General features: G+C 43.8%; 1 protein-coding gene across 1 annotated transcript in view; it reads left to right on the top strand.

Annotated features, from left to right (window-relative positions):
- Positions 1–17,680, top strand: part of spred2b (sprouty related EVH1 domain containing 2b) — a 75,808-nt gene extending 58,128 nt beyond the window's left edge. Inside the window, exons 2-6 of the mRNA XM_060925531.1 lie at positions 2,087–2,264; positions 2,455–2,623; positions 6,232–6,296; positions 11,044–11,205; positions 16,807–17,680. Of these exons, the coding sequence (XP_060781514.1) occupies positions 2,087–2,264; positions 2,455–2,623; positions 6,232–6,296; positions 11,044–11,205; positions 16,807–17,460 (1,228 nt within the window). The 3' untranslated portion in view covers positions 17,461–17,680. The remainder of the gene's footprint in view (positions 1–2,086; positions 2,265–2,454; positions 2,624–6,231; positions 6,297–11,043; positions 11,206–16,806) is intronic.
- The last annotated feature ends 598 nt before the right edge of the window (positions 17,681–18,278 follow it).

Here is an 18,278-nt window from a genome sequence, read left to right as displayed (position 1 = left end):
GTGGCATGTGTATTGCATCATTTTCAGCAAGCGTTGCGTTGCCATATGTACCTGATATTTTACTGATCCGTTGCCCATGTGGACGCGATATTATTATTATTATTTATTTATTTATTTATTTTTACCCACTAAAAAAAAAAATCTCGTTGTTGTCTGGATGTAGCCAAAGATTTCTGTCTCCTGACTCTATCAAAATTTTATTTCTCTAATTTTATTAAATATAGGAATGCATTTTTGATAGCAGGCGGCATGGTGGTGTAGTGGTTAGCGCTGTCGCCTCACAGCAAGAAGGTCCGGGTTCGAGCCCCGTGGCCGACGAGGGCCTTTCTGTGCGGAGTTTGCATGTTTTCCCCGTGTCCGCGTGGGTTTCCTCCGGGTGCTCCGGTTTCCCCCACAGTCCAAAGACATGCAGATTAGGTTAACTGGTGACTCTAAATTGACCGTAGGTGTGAATGTGAGTGTGAATGGTTGTCTGTGTCTATGTGTCAGCCCTGTGATGACCTAGCAACTTGTCCAGGGTGTACCCCGCCTTTCACCCATATTCAGCTGGGATAGGCTCCAGCTTGCCTGCGACCCTGTAGGACAGGATAAAGCAGCTAGAGATGATGAGATGAGATTTTTGATAGCTATTTTGTCACTGCTATAGCAAGTTATGAGTGTTTTGATATATGCTATGTAATATATCAGTCCATATGTCAAAGCAATGGCCGTGAATGAGATTCGTTGAGACCTGTGCGAGACATCGTAGGACGGAAGTAAAACGTACAGCGGAAATCAAAATGACCAACATTTGCCAACGCTGTCAAAAGATGCGCGCGACCTCTTTCGAATGCTGATGTAATCAAGCCGGAAGTTTTGTGTGTTTTGATAGCAATCAGGAAAGTTTTAAAAAAAGTAGGCAGTAATCGTCATTTTAAACTCGTTTTTGTGCAATATTTCATTTGGAAAACAGTTTTCAAAATGGCGGCACTGACACCTGGCTGACACTTTGTTTCGAAGTCTCGCACAAGTCTCGAAGATCGCACAGATAAGCGACGCCTACCGTGGACCAAACAAACTAAATTCAACATGGATAAAAACCGAATAGGCCGATAAGTATAATATTTAATTGAAATTAGTTGCCAATACGAGTCACGATATAAGGTTACTAAAACCGAAAATGTAACTGAATAACACGTTAATTAAGAAATAAAGCAAGTTTAAAAATTACTTCAGTTCTCCTTTAAGTATTCACTTCCCTATGTAATTTACTTTTAAAATCAACATCGACAACTACACACAACGGAGTGACCTGGCAGCCGGCTGCTAATCCCTTTCAAAATCCTTTGCTCTGTTGCTGTTTTGGTGTCTGGCTAAGTTTTGGCTGAGCTGAAGTCCCAGCTCTAATAGTGACGGTTCGCCACTGCTTGTAAATACGTGTGAAGAATATCTAATGAAGTTTTGGTAGCCTTTCAGGTGTTCAATGCATCTTTCTCTTTCCGGGCGAACAAAGACATGCTTCTGCACATGCACAGCAGAAAACTCTCACTGAATATTTGCATCAGCTCCGATGTGTGACGTCATGTTTTCTTGACAACCGTGCAATATCGTAAACCACATTCAACACTCATTCTCCATTGGGTAGAGTGACGTAATACACGTAGGATAAACGATATGCTAACAATATTGCATGCTATCAAACCAAATGAATGAAACCCACTAGAAGGGAATAGACTACATGTTTTTATTCCATCAAGAAAGTGTCCTGTATGTATAACAGTGTTATTTAGTTTGTCTTCGGCAAATAATTAACTGTGGGCTTAATTTTACTCGTTGATGGTGTGAACATACATGTTACTTACTTTGTTAATTGATGGTGTATTAATGCTAAAGTGCATGGTTTGTTCATGTCAATTTAAGTGCTAAATAATGTGAGTTACAGGAACGTTAATGTAAAAGGTTACCAAGTTTTCTTTGTTTCATTACTGAAGTCAAAACAAAGTCTAAACCCTGTGGTAAAGCATCTTTAAAATTATAGCAGAAGCCTTGGGATACTGCTGGTACTGTTTACTAAAGACCCAACTGTTTTTCTCTCTCTCTCTCTCAGTGACAGTTACATCGTACGCGTCAAAGCGGTGGTAATGACCCGGGATGACTCGAGTGGGGGTTGGTTAGCACAGGAGGGTGGAGGGCTCAGCCGAGTCGGTGTCTGCAAGGTGGCACCTGCTGAGCTGAGCGGCCACAGCGACTTTCTCATCCATGGAGAGCGCCTCAAAGACAAACAGGTAGAAACCTGAACTCCATTGTTTCCCTGGGTTCACTACACCAGCATGATGATGCCTCCTCATGCTACCTGCAAAGCTTCTTCATTTCCATTGCCCGCTGTAGTATGACTGGTCTTTGTGCAGTTTGCTGCATAATTATGACAGTGCTAACATGCTGCTCATGGCTGGTGGTGTTTTGTTTTGGTGCCAGGTGGTCCTGGAATGTTTTGTGAGGAAAGATCTTATCTACACCAAGGCCACGCCTACGTTTCATCACTGGAAGGTTGACAACAAAAAGTGTGGCCTCACGTTCCAGAGTCCTGCTGATGCCCGCGCTTTTGACCGAGGGGTACGGAAAGCCCTGGAGGACATAACGGAAGGTAGCGTGGTGAGAGTAGAAACACAACTTAACCTTTATAAGGACACCAGGTTTCACAGCCATCTACAGTAGTGGAGAGGTTAAGGGTAACTTTTTTTTTTTTTTTTAAATTTAGTAGTTACTACTACACAACTGCCCCTTAAGTAGCAATGACAGGACATTTTTTTTTTAAAGTAGTTGTTATAGTGTTGTATCAAATTAGAGCATGAATATCTGAATTGAAAGCTTGTTTAATTTTGTAAATATGTCTAAAAAAAACCAGTTATGAACATCTCAAAATCCAGTGTTTTTTTTTATAAAATTTCCATTTCTGTCTTTTGCTCCGGTCACAAACCAGCAATCATTTTCCCCTGGTTTAATTTTCCATTCATGACAAAAAACCTCAATCAGAAACTAATAGACCAAAAAGCCAAAAATAGATGTTTAGATTTTTAGGTATCAGGGTAAAAATTACAGATAAAGGCTTCTTCTTGTGGCAGCACAGTGGTGTAGTGGTTAGCGCTGTCGCCTCACAGCAAGAAGGTCCGGGTTCGAGCCCCGGGGCCGGCGAGGGCCTTTCTGTGCGGAGTTTGCATGTTCTCCCCGTGTCCGCGTGGGTTTCCTCCGGGTGCTCCGGTTTCCCCCACAGTCCAAAGACATGCAGGTTAGGTTAACTGGTGACTCTAAATTGACCGTAGGTGTGAATGTGAGTGTGAATGGTTGTTTGTCTCTGTGTCAGCCCTGCGATGACCTGGCGACTTGTCCAGGGTGTACCCTGCCTCTCGCTCATAGTTAGCTGGGATAGGCTCCAGCTTGTCTGCGACCCTGTAAAACAGGATAAGCGGCTACAGATGATGGATGGATGAGCTTCTCTTTGTACATCACAATTATGCATCTAGAAAGCTTAAAAGTCACATCAATGAAATCGGTCCATCCTTTGTGTTTAAACATAAAAGCCAGAGTTTAGCGGGTATGTTCACTTTAAATTGTGGACACCAAGCACGACTAATGACGGTGGTGCTCAAATGCGCGGTGTATAAGAGGGTCAAACTTTTATTAGTTCTCTTCAAAACAGTATTACTGATTGTTATACACCTTCTCACCTTTTCTCATCTCATCTCATTATCTCTAGCCGCTTTATCCTATTCTACAGGGTCGCAGGCAAGCTGGAGCCTATCCCAGCTGACTACGGGCGAAAGGCGGGGTACACCCTGGACAAGTCGCCAGGTCATCACAGGGCTGACACATAGACACAGACAACCATTCACACTCACAGTCACACCTACGGTCAATTTAGAGTCACTAGTTAACCTAACCTGCATGTCTTTGGACTGTGGGGGAAACCGAAGCACCCGGAGGAAACCCACGCGGACACGGGGAGAACATGCAAACTCCGCACAGAAAGGCCCTCGCCGGCCACGGGGCTCGAACCCGGACTTTCTTGCTGTGAGGCGACCGCACTAACCACTATGCCACTGTGCCGCCCTCACCTTTTCTCCATGGAAAAACAAATATTAGGAAAACCATTGTGTTCGCTCTTACTAAAAAAAAGTACCGTAAAATAATGACGCATAGCAAGAGAAGTACTTGGAAAACACTAAGGACATAGCTGAGAGCTATATACAAACCTTTCACCAAGTGATCACTGCAAACTCGAGCATGCTTCGACTCGGCTCCCTTCGATTTCAGTGAGAGGTTCAAAAGCCACCTTTCTCGATGTCTTTCTGTGAAATCCTGTGTTCATTCACCCTTTATTAGTTCACGGGGAACCCTGAAGAAACTTAGTTTCACGGTTTGATCGATTCGAACAACCTAAAACGATGTAAGTGTGAGGCATTTTTCATGCGAGTGGCCATGCAATGCACCTTCTTCATGCAAACGCTTTGTCAACTGAGCTCTGGTAGACCACCAGCTAAAGTTTTAAATAACTAATGAGCCAGATGTGACATCACGTGAAACCCAAGAATAGGCAAAAGAAGTCAATATGAGAGATTCAACCACTAGGTGGGAATCATGAGTTTCAAGCTGATTGAACTGACAGTGAGCGAGCTGGAAGCAACAACAAAACACGCTGACTGGTGACCAATATCACTTAAAAAACCCAAGATGGCAGCACCCATGAATTTGGTGTATTGCATTACACAACGTAAAAAAAAAAACGCTTAAAGTAAAAGCTCATCATAAAGCCACACAAAATTGACAATATATTCCGTAAATGTTGTTTATTCTTGAATCGACACTAGTTTTATGTAGATTGAATGAATACTTTTAAACATATTTAAAGGCCAAACGAAAGCATACTGTTCTCCCATACAAATGTGTGGGAGGGTCATCAGCGCAGCGGCGTGCTGTCAAGCCTATCTTAAGTACCCACTCACGCATAACTGTGATCATTTTAACTAGCTGAAGCAGATGTGTGCGAAAGGAATAGAAGGGACAACATTCAGTATCAGACAGTGTTGGAGTCAAGTCCAAGTCATTAAAAAAAAAATTTGAGTCGAGTCCACTATTGATTGGAGTTGAGTCCGAGAGCAAGACTCCAACCGCACCGTTTGACAGTGGCTGTTGTAGCGCCGTTAACATTAGTTTGTTCCTGAACATGACGTATGAACAGGTGAATGTGCATTCTCTTTATCAGGGAGTGCGAAGTATTTGGTTAGGAGACGGATGTAAGCGCAGGTGTGTTTTATTAATACAAGTGAAGACAGGTGAACAATCCAGAACGGCAGGCAAAATCGTAAAACTGTGAAACAGGGCAGTAGGTCGAGCGAGACACAAACAGGCTATCATAGACTTGGCAGAATCAAAGACGAGTAACAGGAAATCAGGGATCAGGAAACTAAAACAAGGAAATAAGGCTCGGTAATGTGTCAGCAACGCAACTCAATACTTCGCAAAGTAAGTGCGTTTTCACAGTTTTTATATAGGCGCGCTGATTGTGCCTTAATCCTGTGTAGGTGCGAGTCGTTTACGGCGCACGTACTGTCGAGCGCACCTGAGAGTCTATCTGATGCACGTGATAAGGCACGCAGGTGTGACTCTTTTGCATGAAATTAGTACAAAAATTAATATGTCAAATTATTATGGCATCTTACAAAAAAGAAAAAAATCTGAGTCCTCGTCTCCAATTTACGAGTCCGAATGCAGTTAATGCATGAGTCTGAGTCATCAGTGCTCAAGTCCAAGTCAAGGCACGAGTCCGACTCGAGTACTACAAGCCTGGTATCAGATCAGGGCCCAATAGCGGACGTTTCACACACACTGCTTTTTATTGCTTCCATTACAAATTGCTTCTTCAGTTCTCCACACTGCTGAATGGGGTGGGTCAGGAATCCTTATAGGCATGCGGAGGAGCTAAATGCTTATCGGCTGTGAAGAGTATGCAAGCTGCATGTTGACAGTGTGAGCGCGAGACAGGCCTCTGAGATCTTCTCTGGAATAACCACTCAGAGTTAAAATTTACAATGTATTTCCCCCCCCCCCCCTCCCCGTGCTTTTTCTCTTCTGCTGTCTTTCCATCCCCAACCCCCACTTACTGCCTGTAACAGACAGGATATGTGAGGTTCTGTCCGGTCATGTCTTTTTTTTTTTTGTGTGTGTGTGTGTGTGTGTGTGTGTGTTGTATTTTAGGTTCCACAACTTCCTCTTCAACACTCCAGAATGAAGCTGAACTAGGAGACGATGATGTTTTCACAGTAAGACACTTACTTTTGCCTCTCAAACACACAATTCCAGTATGAAAAAAAAAAAATCCTTTGCCCTGGTGGTTTTTACAAACAGTTCAACAATATGAATGCGTTCCACTGTAATTTGTTAGTACGTTGTAGTCTGATCGTTTGTTTGTGTGCTTTTTAAGTGAACCAAAGAGATTGCAAGTAACATTCTCACCCACATAGTTCACACAAGCCCATTTCCCTCCAGCTGTTTTTTCCTGTTTTTTTTTTTGTAAACTGTCTTGTGTGTGTGTGTGAGGCATTCCAGAAAAGGCCAGGTCCTTGTGATATTTTTACCCCGCAGAGGCTGCAGCGGGAGAGGTGGCCCTTTTGTTTCAGTGGAGATGGTAGCGGAACGCGGGGCAGGTTTCCTGTAGTTTTTGCATTTATTTATTTATTTATTTATTTGAATTAGCTTTTCTGTCCTGGTTTTGGTACCAGTCATGGTAGACATGGAGCAGCAGGCGAGGTCAGGAGGTGACTTCCTGCTCCCCTCTGTAAAACTATCATTAGCAGTTGCCTTCTAGCTAACTGCCATCCTGATTTACTGCAACCCACGATGGGGGGAGAGAGGGGAGATGGAGATGGAGGGTGCAGGAAAAACCTCACAGCTCCTCTTTCCCTTGCTGTCTGTCTCACTTTTGAGCCAAAACGAGTCAATGGCTCAGCCAGGAACCCCAAACTTTAAGGGAAACTTAATCCATAGTCCTTTCCTTTTCCAGGAATTTACGTATTTGGGACAATTCTCTTGAATGGGAACCATGTGGTTGTAGAAGGGGGGAGATAGTTATTGCAATATGCTCAAATCACTTGCAGTTTTTTTTTTTTTTAATCCGATATATTAACATGCTTGCTTTCTTTCTTTTTTTTCTTGAATCAGAAAGCAGATGATGGTCTGCACTGAACTGCATTGGTGCATTTGGGGCTGTTGGGAATTGCTGTTCCAGATTTACAGCTCAAAAAGATTGTGTATGGGTGTGTGTGTGTGTGTGGGGGGGGGTCCTGGGTGTGCATTCCTTCCAAATTATTTCTCCTGAGCTAACCTATACTTAACCCCAGACTATTTTAGTTCATTCAGAACAGGGCAGAGGAGTCATTCAGAGACTGTTGAACGGCATCCAGTGAACAGGGTGTGTCACCTTAAATACACACACACACACACACACACACACACACATTGTAGAAGGTCCTGCCACTCACACTGGAATAACAGTGGCCGAGAGAATTGATTATGAATTGGATTTCCTGAGAAGCAGAGCAGAGGAGGTTCTTTCTTTTAGCCCGTGGAACCTGTACGCTTAGCTTGGGTCAGTGTGTGTGTACACGTGCATTGCATGGTTCTGTTGCATTAGCCATAACATGAACGTGCCATGCAGGAGGAAAAGCGAGAAAAGCCCAACAATGCATGAGTCACCTACAGTGCACTCAGCAGTCAAGCAAGCCAATCCACCTCACACACTGTTTACAGCTCCTGTCTTTCAAAAAAAAGTGTGTGACCGGTCAATCTTGTAGAATCAACATCGTCACACACAAAGGTGGTGCTTGGAGATGTTTAGTGGCTGGAAAATTGTGTTGCTATGGTGTGTGGTGCGTTTTTAATCAGGGGACATGATCCATGCTTTGGAACACTGAAGTCTGAAAAAGTCTGAAACGTAGTTTGTGGTGTGGCGGTGTGGAGTAATCATATGCTCCAGAAAGATCAGCACAATTTGAAACCACAATAAATACATGCTAACCTTTTTTTTTTATAAAGTTTTCGCCTTCTCATGTTCTTAATGTCTCGTTTCTGAGTGTTCAATTGAGTTGTTTGTGGGTTATATATGCAAGTTCCATTGCTGCACACAGAGTGATTCAGGTTGGGTCAGTAAACACCCTTGACTGTTTGAGAAAAAGGCCGTGTCTCTGACTTTGGCTGCATGTTGACTAGGGGAAGGGGGAGGGTGTGATTGACAACTTCCTGTGCTACAGCAGCAAAGCCCAGGCGAGAGAAGGGCCTCACTGTATAAGGAGCTCACAGCCAGGGCCCTGGAGGACACACAAAGGAAGTGGGATATGAAGGACTAACAGTCCGAGAGAGAGAGAAGGGATGGAATCAGGTTTTATTTATTTATTTATTTATTTGGGGGAGTCCCTTTGTTCCTCCCTCTTGGCCCCATTCTCCCCCTGGGTTAATCATCTGCTTTTTTTGATGATGGCACTCAGGACAAATCACAGCAGAGAAGCAGGTACATGTCCTCTCTCTCTCTCTTCACCCCCCCCCCCCCCTTATTTAAATGCTTTTTAATCCAAGTGTTTTGAGACTTAAGAATAAAAATATATATGTATGCTTGCCATTTTCCTTTTTGAGGCATCAGATACTATATATATATATTTTTTTCTTTTCTTTCTTTTCCTTCTCTACTGCTTAGAGTGTCGATGGTTTGGCTTGGTTTTACAAACTGTTTTTACCCTCATGGGGTCAAATGTGGTGGGTGCTCATGCTGGTCAGAGATGGTGTGGTCTGCTGTGGTTTGGTGCCTCAGGGTTCGCCACTCTGACTTTTCGACTTAATGAAGGGAGGCTAATTTGTGAAATTGCCCAAAAGTCTGCAGTCCCCCAAACGTTTTTTTTTCCCTCCCCCAGCTCTGTCTCCCTCCTCATTATCTCACTGTCCTCCCCCACTGTGCTACTGATTGCGAATCATTAGGACTGCTGGATTTGCTGCGCTTGTTCTGAAGGTATGCCTTTGAATTGGAGTTAAGCCACATGTGCCTTTTGAAGTCCCACTTTATCTTTACCACACCACTAACTTTCGAGCCCTTTTATAAGATGACTGATTTTTTTTTTTAAAGAGGTTCAACATTTTGAATAAATTTGCCATGTCTGCTTTCCCTCTGTCCCCTCTCTCTCTCTTTCATACTTTGTTTTGTTCCCACTCAGTTTTGAGCTCTCCATCTTGGTCCATGAGCTTGGGCCTGGTGTTTTCGGGCCTGCCTTGTAAACATTCAAAAGGGTCTGTGTTTTCAATTATCTTTTAGCAAGCCTGGTCCAGCTATCCTTCTAAGCATATTTTTAAATCATGTTGGCTCAGGCTCTTGGCAGCTCTGTGGAGGGACGCCTGTATTATTTTTGGCCCACAGTTCTGAGGGCTTTATGTGAACATGGAGGGGAAGCATGGACCAGGCCGGCTTGGTCAAGGCTTTGGGCTGGAACCTGGAGAGAGAGCCCAGTACAAATGCTCCTGTTCGTATTGGGGGGGGGTTCGGTTTGAGTGACACTTCAGCAAACCTTTCTCTTGTACTGAGCCGATCTTTATTTTAAGCCTGAACTCATTGGGCGAGTTGGTCCTAAAAAGGGCGATTACAAAGGCCCTTTCACTGGCTCCAGTTTAGGGAGCAGTTATATTTACCCAGTGTTCAGGTCTATGTGCATGTAGGCTGATGACCAATCTATTTCATTAATACCTCACCAGTATTTTACTTAAGTCTAATATTTGTGGAGGAGTGCATTTGGCTGTATGCAGTGTTCAGGAAGCTGTGTTTGCGCACACAGGCGCTTCACCTGGCAGGTGGTGGTTTTGGAGGCGGTAGTGGTGGACGTGAGGAACGCAGCCAAAAAGGAAGCCGCACATCCAGAATCTCAGCCACTAATCATCGGGGCTGTGTCTCATCCGGCCAGCCTGTCTGTTCTCCTGCCTTTCTGTCTGTCTGTCCGTCTGCCTGTCTGTCTCTCCACAGGCAGCTGGCTGTCTGCACCACTCTTATGTTTTGTGTCTTGCAAGCGTGCCGAAGTTTTCATTGGAGAGCAGCCTGGGAGAAAAAGGCCTGCACTGCTGTTCACATGTTGGACACGGGACCTGCGGCCAGGCTGAAAAGGGAGGGAGGAAATGAGGGAGGGAGAGGCCCATGTCCATTGACTCTCAGACAGGTTGAAACAGGGCTGTGTTTTGTGGCCTCTATTTACTCCAAGCTGGCACTGAGTGTGGCTGCTGCATTGCCGCACAAATCCACCCTCACTTCCCTTCTGCTTGATTTCATATACACGCACCCTGCACACACACACTTGAGTGTGCACAGTCACACATACATGGCATTACGGCGCACGCCTTCATCTTTCAGGAAGCTGACTGGGCAAAGTATGCATAATTAGTAACTTTTTCCCTTGGTCATGATTTAGTGTAATCACTTTATGCGGTCGCGTTAATGGAGCTCTTGAAAGTTAATTTGTTTCAGAGGCCCTTTTTCCTCCCTCAGAAAAAGAGCTGCCTATAATAAGTATTTGCCTCCATAGATCTCTGCCTAGTGATGTCATCGGCTAGAGCGCTGGGTTTCGTGTGTGATGGCCAAAAATCGAGCAGCCTGTATTCATTTAGAGCTTCTCTAATAACAGGGAGACTTCAGAGACGTTTTTACAAATCTTGTGGCCTAAGGGCTTTTTTTTTTTCCTTTTTCTTTTTGTAAACTGCATACTGAAGTTGAGGCATGTCTCTTTCACTACAATGACGTTTGTGTTTGTGAAGTGTATTGTGAATAGCTACAGAATATTGTGGCCCATGAGATCATGGAAAGCTGCACTTCCACAGTACAGCACCTGCCTGTTTGGTGTCTTATCTTGCCTTGGAACACTAGACCACACATCCTCCTCCTCACGTTGTTTTGCTTTCTGTATTTACACCTCACCCTTTACTTTTGAACTTGGCTGATCAGTATTTTTGATTGACGCCCCCTCCTCCCTTCTTTCGATGCCACAGACCGCCACTGACAGCTCATCCAACTCATCCCAGAAAAAGGAGCAGGTCATGCAGCCATTGACCACACCCACCTTCTATGAACCACACCGGCATCACCATCACTACATTCTGGGTCACTTCCATGAGCAGTACAGGACCTCAGAGCGCTACTTTCTGGACCAGGTGGGTGACGAGACTGAGACGGAAAAACTTAATAAACACAAATCTGGCAAATGGATATGGTGGTGTTTAGACAGATCAGGTATACTCCTGGTACACATTTGTCTTATCCTTATTCACACACACACACATATATATATATATATATATACACACACACACACACACACACACACACACACACACACACACACACATATATATATATATATATATATATATATATATATATATATATATATATAAGTAGAGTAAAAAGTCTCTGTCAGCCAACAACCAGTCTGTCCAAAAGGATCCAGAGGATACCACGGGTCCCAGCAGTGTAGATATAGATAATGTAGAATAGAAAAATTTCACTCTGACCCCCAACTTTTGAACATTATTAAAAATTTATTCTCGACAAACGTTTCGGCCTTCTTTAGTGTCATAAAAAACTAAAAAATTACATAGTGCTATGGGCTTGGTCTAATGCCGCTTTTCCACTACCAACGCGGCTGAGTTGGGCTGAGCCGTGCCATGCTGAGTTGGGCTGAGTGGGGCTGTTGGAGTTGCATTTCGACTACAACCGCGCTGAACCGTGCTGGCTGGAAGTGGGTGGACACATTGGGTGGAGTTAGCGAAAGTGGGTGGACGTCATGTGATGTCGTTAGGCGGCGCAAACAGTGACATCAGTGGCCTTTTAAGCGGTAGTCTCACGACCCGGATAGTAAACAATAAACATGGAGGACATGGAGTCGTTAGTGTTGCTGGTCTTGGTGCTGTGGCTTGTTGTCACCGACAACGCCAACAGATACTGGCAAGAGCGTATAGATGAGGCGAGGCGCATAAGGCTTCAGAAATTCTCGTAATTCGCAATTCTTCTTTTTCCGGGTTTACGGTGTTTACAGATCCCAGCGTGCTCGCGGGGTGTGTGTGGGCATGTGAGGACACTCCTCCTCACCAATCAGTGCACAGGGGAGTGTCTCCTCACGCCCCTAGCCCCACTCGGCTTGGCTTGGCTCACTTCAGCCCCACTCCAAAACCGTGCGAGTTTTGGGAGCTGAGTAGAGCTGAAGCGAGCTGAGTCGTGCTGCTCTGAGGTAGTTGAAATGCGAGCCGTGTCGGGCTGAAGTGAGCTGAAAAAGGGTAGTGGAAAAGGGCCATTATATATACAAAGTTGTGAATACTTTAAAATTTTAAATAAAGGACAAAGACAAAAATAAACAATTAGAAATGAAGCTGTTACGAAAGGGTCCAGCATTCTGCCCTACTCCGAAGGATGTTAACTGGCCCAAGGTCCAGGAGGACTGGGACAACTTCTGAAAGGAGGATGAGGCTGAAAGTGTTCTTCCACAATAAAGAAAAGGAAAGTGCAGACCCTGAGGATGTTCACACTAAGGAGTTCCCAAGAAGAGCACGTGGAATCCACCTACCTCCAGTCATCCTGAGCTGGAACTCTTCCTTGCTAAAGTCAAGGAAGGTATATTTAATCCTAAGAACTTTAGAAAACCTAAGGACAATCTATCTAAGGGGGAGCGATTAGCGCTAAAGGAACTCAAATTAGATAACCATAGAATTATTCAGATACAAGATAAAGGTTCCAGGTTCGTAATGCTTAATAAGTCTGAATATTCTAGTAAGATGCTGGGACAATTACAGAATCCCCTTCATTATAAGGAGCTTAACTCCGATCCCACGGATCTACATTTAAGGAAGGTTAAAGAATGGGGGGAGAAATGGCTCGGTAAAGGCCAGATCAGTCTTGATGTAGCCCAGTGGCTTATAGACATCAAGGCCAAACTGGGTGTGGCCTTCGGTAATGTTAAAACCCATAAACCGGATAACCCACTGTGTCTTATTACTTCGTGCTGCGGCACGGCTATAGAGAGACTATCTGCCTTTACCGAGTTCCACTTGAAGCCTCCTGCCCAAGGGCTACCATCATTTGTTAAGGATGCTACTGATTTGCTTAACAAAATTGAAAATATCAATAAGGTGGGTCCTTTTCCCCCAGACACCCTACTAGTATCATGGGATGTAATTTCTATGTTCCCCAATATAGACAATACATTAGGTTTAACTGCGGTTGAGAAGGCCCTTGATTCTAGAACAGTCTTGCAGCCCTCTACGGAATGCCTTTTGGAAGCAGTAGAAATTTGCCTTTTACACAATAACTCTCAATTTGGTCAGTTTAATTTTTTGCAATGCATGGGTACTGCTATGGGGCCCCAAGAACGTCTGCAGCTATGCAGATATAGCCATGGGTGAGATCGATAACCTGGCTAAAAATGGTCATGCGATCAAACCTTTGCTTTGGCTGCGCTATAGAGATGACATAGTTGACATTTAGGTGCATGGTCAGGATAAATTGCATGAATTTACGGAATACGTTAACGGGTTGTACCCTACCATTTAAATTTGAATTGTTTTTTTCTGAGCAAAAGCTTAATGTATTAGACCTGACCCTGCACCTAGTTGATGGTTTTGTTCAGACAGATGTCTATTTGAAACCTACCAACAGTCACCTCTATCTTCCCCCCCCACTAGTTGCCACCCTGAGCATTGCAAGCGTGCCATCCCCTACAGCGTTGCGTTGCGCCTCAAATGCAACTGTTCTAGTGAGGGCTTTCTTAAAGGTGTCATTGCATCGTTTTTTCATTAATTGTGCGGTAGTCTCTAGTATGAACGAATGCCCTGTGAGCCGGTTTTGGTGAAAAAAATGCTGTGGTGCTCCTGTTTCAGGCTGTTCTAGTTTGGTGGAGGAGTGGGTGGGGAGAGAACGACAGGATTTCAGCTCTTACTCATGAATATTCATGACATGTAAACATATCGCTTCTGATTGGCTAACAGCACTGTGACGCTCCCTCCAGTGGGTTATGGGTGAGGCCATGACTACAGGTAGTCGTCGACTTACAACTGCGTTTTGTTACGACTGACCGGTCGTAAACCGATCTGGTCGTAAGTCGGTCTATGTTAAATGAACGCAAGTATATTGTGATGTGTAATGATATTGTAATCATCTTAAAGTCTTATTTTATCAACATTTTCTTATTTCATTACCTTGGCTCATTATTTGGTTTAAGTCAAACACTGCATACTACACTGTGTACAGTACAATTCGTTTAATATGTGCAAAACAAAAAATACGAAATACAGGTGTGAAAAATAGAAAACATTTTAGTTTGAAACATACCAAAATACAAATGTAAAACATGGCAAAATACAAAATTTAGTGACCGCTGGCATCACTGGTGCTTGGCTGTGGGTCGTCTACGTCATAATCAGCTGTTGCAGCACTCAGGCTGGCGGGAGGATTTGCTCGTTTCATAAACCAGGAGCTGGGGTGGAAACTGTATGACGGAGTGTGCGAGGGAGCGTGAGAGAGACTGCACATGTGCCTGGAGCTGGGGCGGAAACTGTTGTACGCGGCGAGAGGCGCTGCCGGGAGCTGGGGCGGAAACTCGTACGCTCAGCTGGGAAACACTTGCCAGTCATAACCAGACGGTTGTAAAGTCGATTGGTGGTAAGTCGCATAGGTCGTAAGTCGACGACTACCTGTACTAATTTTCGAAGTGACGTAAGTTCGTAGGGCTTTTTCTGATTCGCTCGTTTTTCCGTCTATTTTCTTTCATAGGCTAATACAGGGAATGGGGGTAGAAGAACATTTTCACGTGCAGCATGCATATGCAACTCAGAGTGACCTATGGTATTTCAAAAAGAGCAAGTAATAATGGTTTGTCATGGAATGACACCTTTAACTGCAGAAATTTGGAATACAAGAAGTATTTAGTAGATCAAGGTTATGACCCTAACCTGGTCTCTGGTAAATTTGGTCAAGTAATTTCTCTCGCTAGGAGTGAGTTACTTAAGCCTAAGGCAATCAAGCATAAGCGTAAAGGCCTCTGCATGCTCTTGCGACAAGGCTTTCGCAGATAGCTTTTCGCAGACAGTTGTAATTTATCGTTGAGCGGGAAGTAATAGGCGTGCGCGATGTTATTCACCGCCACAACGCAAGGGGGCGCGAAGTCGCGAAATCGCTAGGAGTAGTTGGTGGGTGTGGTTAGTGGAGTGTTTATCCTCCGGTTACTTATAATGACTAGAACTGGAGTCGTATAGATGTACGTACTTCCTCGATCAACCGCTCTTCGTGCTGCTCCATCTTCGCTCGTGTTTTTAAAAATGGCGGTCGTGAAAACAAACCAAACCGGGAAAGTAGGGAAGCGGAAGTGCGTGTACAGCGGATGTAGAGTGGACCAATCAGAGCCCTCTTGTCTGCGACGCTGTCTGCGAGGCTGTCTGCGGTGGTCACAATTTTTGGGAGGTGCGCGCAGAGCGTCTGCAAAGGGGGGGGGCTTCGCAGACGCCATCTGCGAGGACTGCGTTGTCAGCATAAATTGGCCTTAAGGTTACGCCCTTGGTTATTGACTTTAACCCCAACCTTCCGGATATCGGTAAAATTTTGCGGAACAATCTCAGCTTTTTGCATTCCTCTACTTTCATGCAAGAATTATTTCCGGAGGGTGGTATTATTTCGGCTTTTAGAAGGCCTAAAAACCTTAAGGATATTCTGGCGCCTTCTAAACTCAAGCGTGGTGACACGGAAGTCAATAATCAAGAGCGTGAACAAGGCTGCTTTAAGTGTAACAAGAAATGCGATTTATGTAATCACTTTATCGCTGAGTCAAATTTTTTTGTCAGCTCCGTAACCGGAAAGAAATACAAAATTCGCCAACATCTTTCTTGTACTTCCCTCAATACAATATATTTAGCAACTTGCCGTAAATGTAATCTCCAATATGTTGGGTCTTGTACTACAGAGTTTAAGGCACGTTTTCGCAACAATAAATCTAGTATGAAAAACAACAAAAAAAGTGAAGTAGCCAAACATTTTAATCAGTCTGTCCATAATTTGAATGATTTTGAATTCATTTGTATAGAAACAATAGTTAACGCCGCTCAAGATAGTTTAGACAACGTGCTTCTAAATAGGGACGCGTACTGGATATCGCAATTGTTTACTTTAGCCCCTTATGGGTTAAACAAGCGAAAAGAATATAAATCTAAAAATCGCATTCTTTTTAACAATACTTAATTATTAAATTATGTAATTAATAGTTTATTTTTGTCTTTGTCCTTTATTTAAAATTTTAAAGTATTCACAACTTTGTATATATAAGACCAAGCCCATAGCACTATGTAATTTTTTTTTTTTTTTAGTTTTTTATGACACTGAAGAAGGCCGAAACATTTGTCGAGAATACATTTTTAATAATGTTCAAAAGTTGGGGGTCAGAGTGAATTTTTTCTAGTGTGTGTATGTGTGTATATATACACTGTATATACTGTATATCTCTCTCTCTCACACACGTGTGTGTGTGTGTGTGTGTGTGTGTGTGTGTATCTTTCAAGCCCTCTTTTTCCTCATGAGCCTGCATAAAGGCTACAGTCTTCAAATACTTGATACCTGTGTAATGTTCAAACTTTTCTTGTGTTCTTTTTACATTTGTTTTATTTCACTTTTATACTGTGTCTTGTTTCCTTTCTGAAAGTTTTCTGACTTTTACCCAACTTTGGTCAGCATCAGTTATTTTAAACTAAATGTAACCTGTTGTGTTTGTCATGCAGGCAGCCCCCAGGTTGGCACGGCGTGTCAGCTTCCTAGATGAGGAGGATGATATAGTTCGCATAAACCCACGTGAGCGTACTTGGCTCTCAGGCTATGAGGACTACCGTCATGCACCTGCGCGTGCTCAGGGTTTCGACTCGTACGTTCACTTCGCCAAGGGTGATACACCAGCCAAGCATGACTACAGCTATCCGTATGCACCGGGCTCGGAGCTGAACAAGGGCCCTCGCCGAGGCTCTGGGGGTGGAGCTGTGGTTTCTCAGCCAATCAGCTTCAAACACAAGGAGGATGAGGAAGAGGGTTTGGGTGGGGGCCGACATTGCGTCTACTGCGGCGTTTTTTTCCGGCGTGAGGAGAACGGCCGTGGCCGCTGCCCTGATGCTCCGGACCCAGCACGCTCGTGCATCCGACGCTTCAGCTGCATGTGGTGTGCAGACAGCCTGCTCTACCACTGCATGTCAGATCCGGAGGGCGATTACTCTGATCCCTGCTCATGCGACACAGCTGATGAACGTTTTTGCTTGCGCTGGCTTGCCCTACTCGGCCTTGCACTGCTCGCGCCCTGCCTCTGCTGCTACCCGCCACTGCATGCCTGTCATCGATGTGCCGTGGCTTGTGGCTGCTGTGGTGGGAAGCACAAGGCCACTGCATGACCCCTGACACTGATCCCACCTGAAATATCACATATTGAACACACCAAGATAAATAGCGACATCAAGGAAAGCAACAGGAGGCAGGAAGAACGTTCATCATGGTTTTTTTGTTTGTTTGTTTCTTTCTTTTTTAGTCTATCTCAGTTCCTACTCCAAATAGACAATAAGTACAAAAAAATGGTGCATTTAACTGGCTTGAATAATTTTCTTCTTTTTTTTATATAAATATGATTTTTTATATATATATATATATATATATATATATATATATATATATATATATATATAATGTGTGTGTGTGTGTGTGTGTATGTGTATATATAGTGTGTGTGTGCGCGCGTTCATGTGTATGTTTCCTTTTCTCATCTTCTGGATGTTCTCTTCATTTTCTTGTGGAAAAAAAAAAAGGCTCTTTTTCAGGTGGCCCATTTGGAGCCAACTAGTTAAGCATTACTTATGCAGGTACTTTATATTTTTTTACACTGATTTTTAGTTTCGAGAACTTGAATTTGTTATTTTTAGTGGTGCATGCACTCTGATTGCAGAATCAGTTGTTTGATTTTGGGTTTGTTTGCCATGGCCAGCTAAGTGAGGTATAATCTATTGGAAGCCCTCAAAACGTACTAAATAATTAGTGAGATTAGCTTGAGACACTAAACCTGTCGTGAGGTTCACAGTGTGCGCTTGATTGCGTGTGTGTGTGTGTGTGTGTGCACGCGTAATAGTGCAGAAGCGTGCATGTGTGTTGTAAAGGAATGAGAACATTGTATTACAGCATAGTATTGTTATTGTATTTAAGCCAAATTTTCATAAGCTGC

The sequence above is a fragment of the Neoarius graeffei genome, chromosome 7 (genome assembly GCF_027579695.1).
Source record: "Neoarius graeffei isolate fNeoGra1 chromosome 7, fNeoGra1.pri, whole genome shotgun sequence".
Lineage (NCBI taxonomy): Eukaryota > Metazoa > Chordata > Actinopteri > Siluriformes > Ariidae > Neoarius > Neoarius graeffei.
The sequence above is the reverse complement of the archived record's forward strand: the minus strand, read 5'-3'. Positions and strand labels throughout refer to the sequence as shown.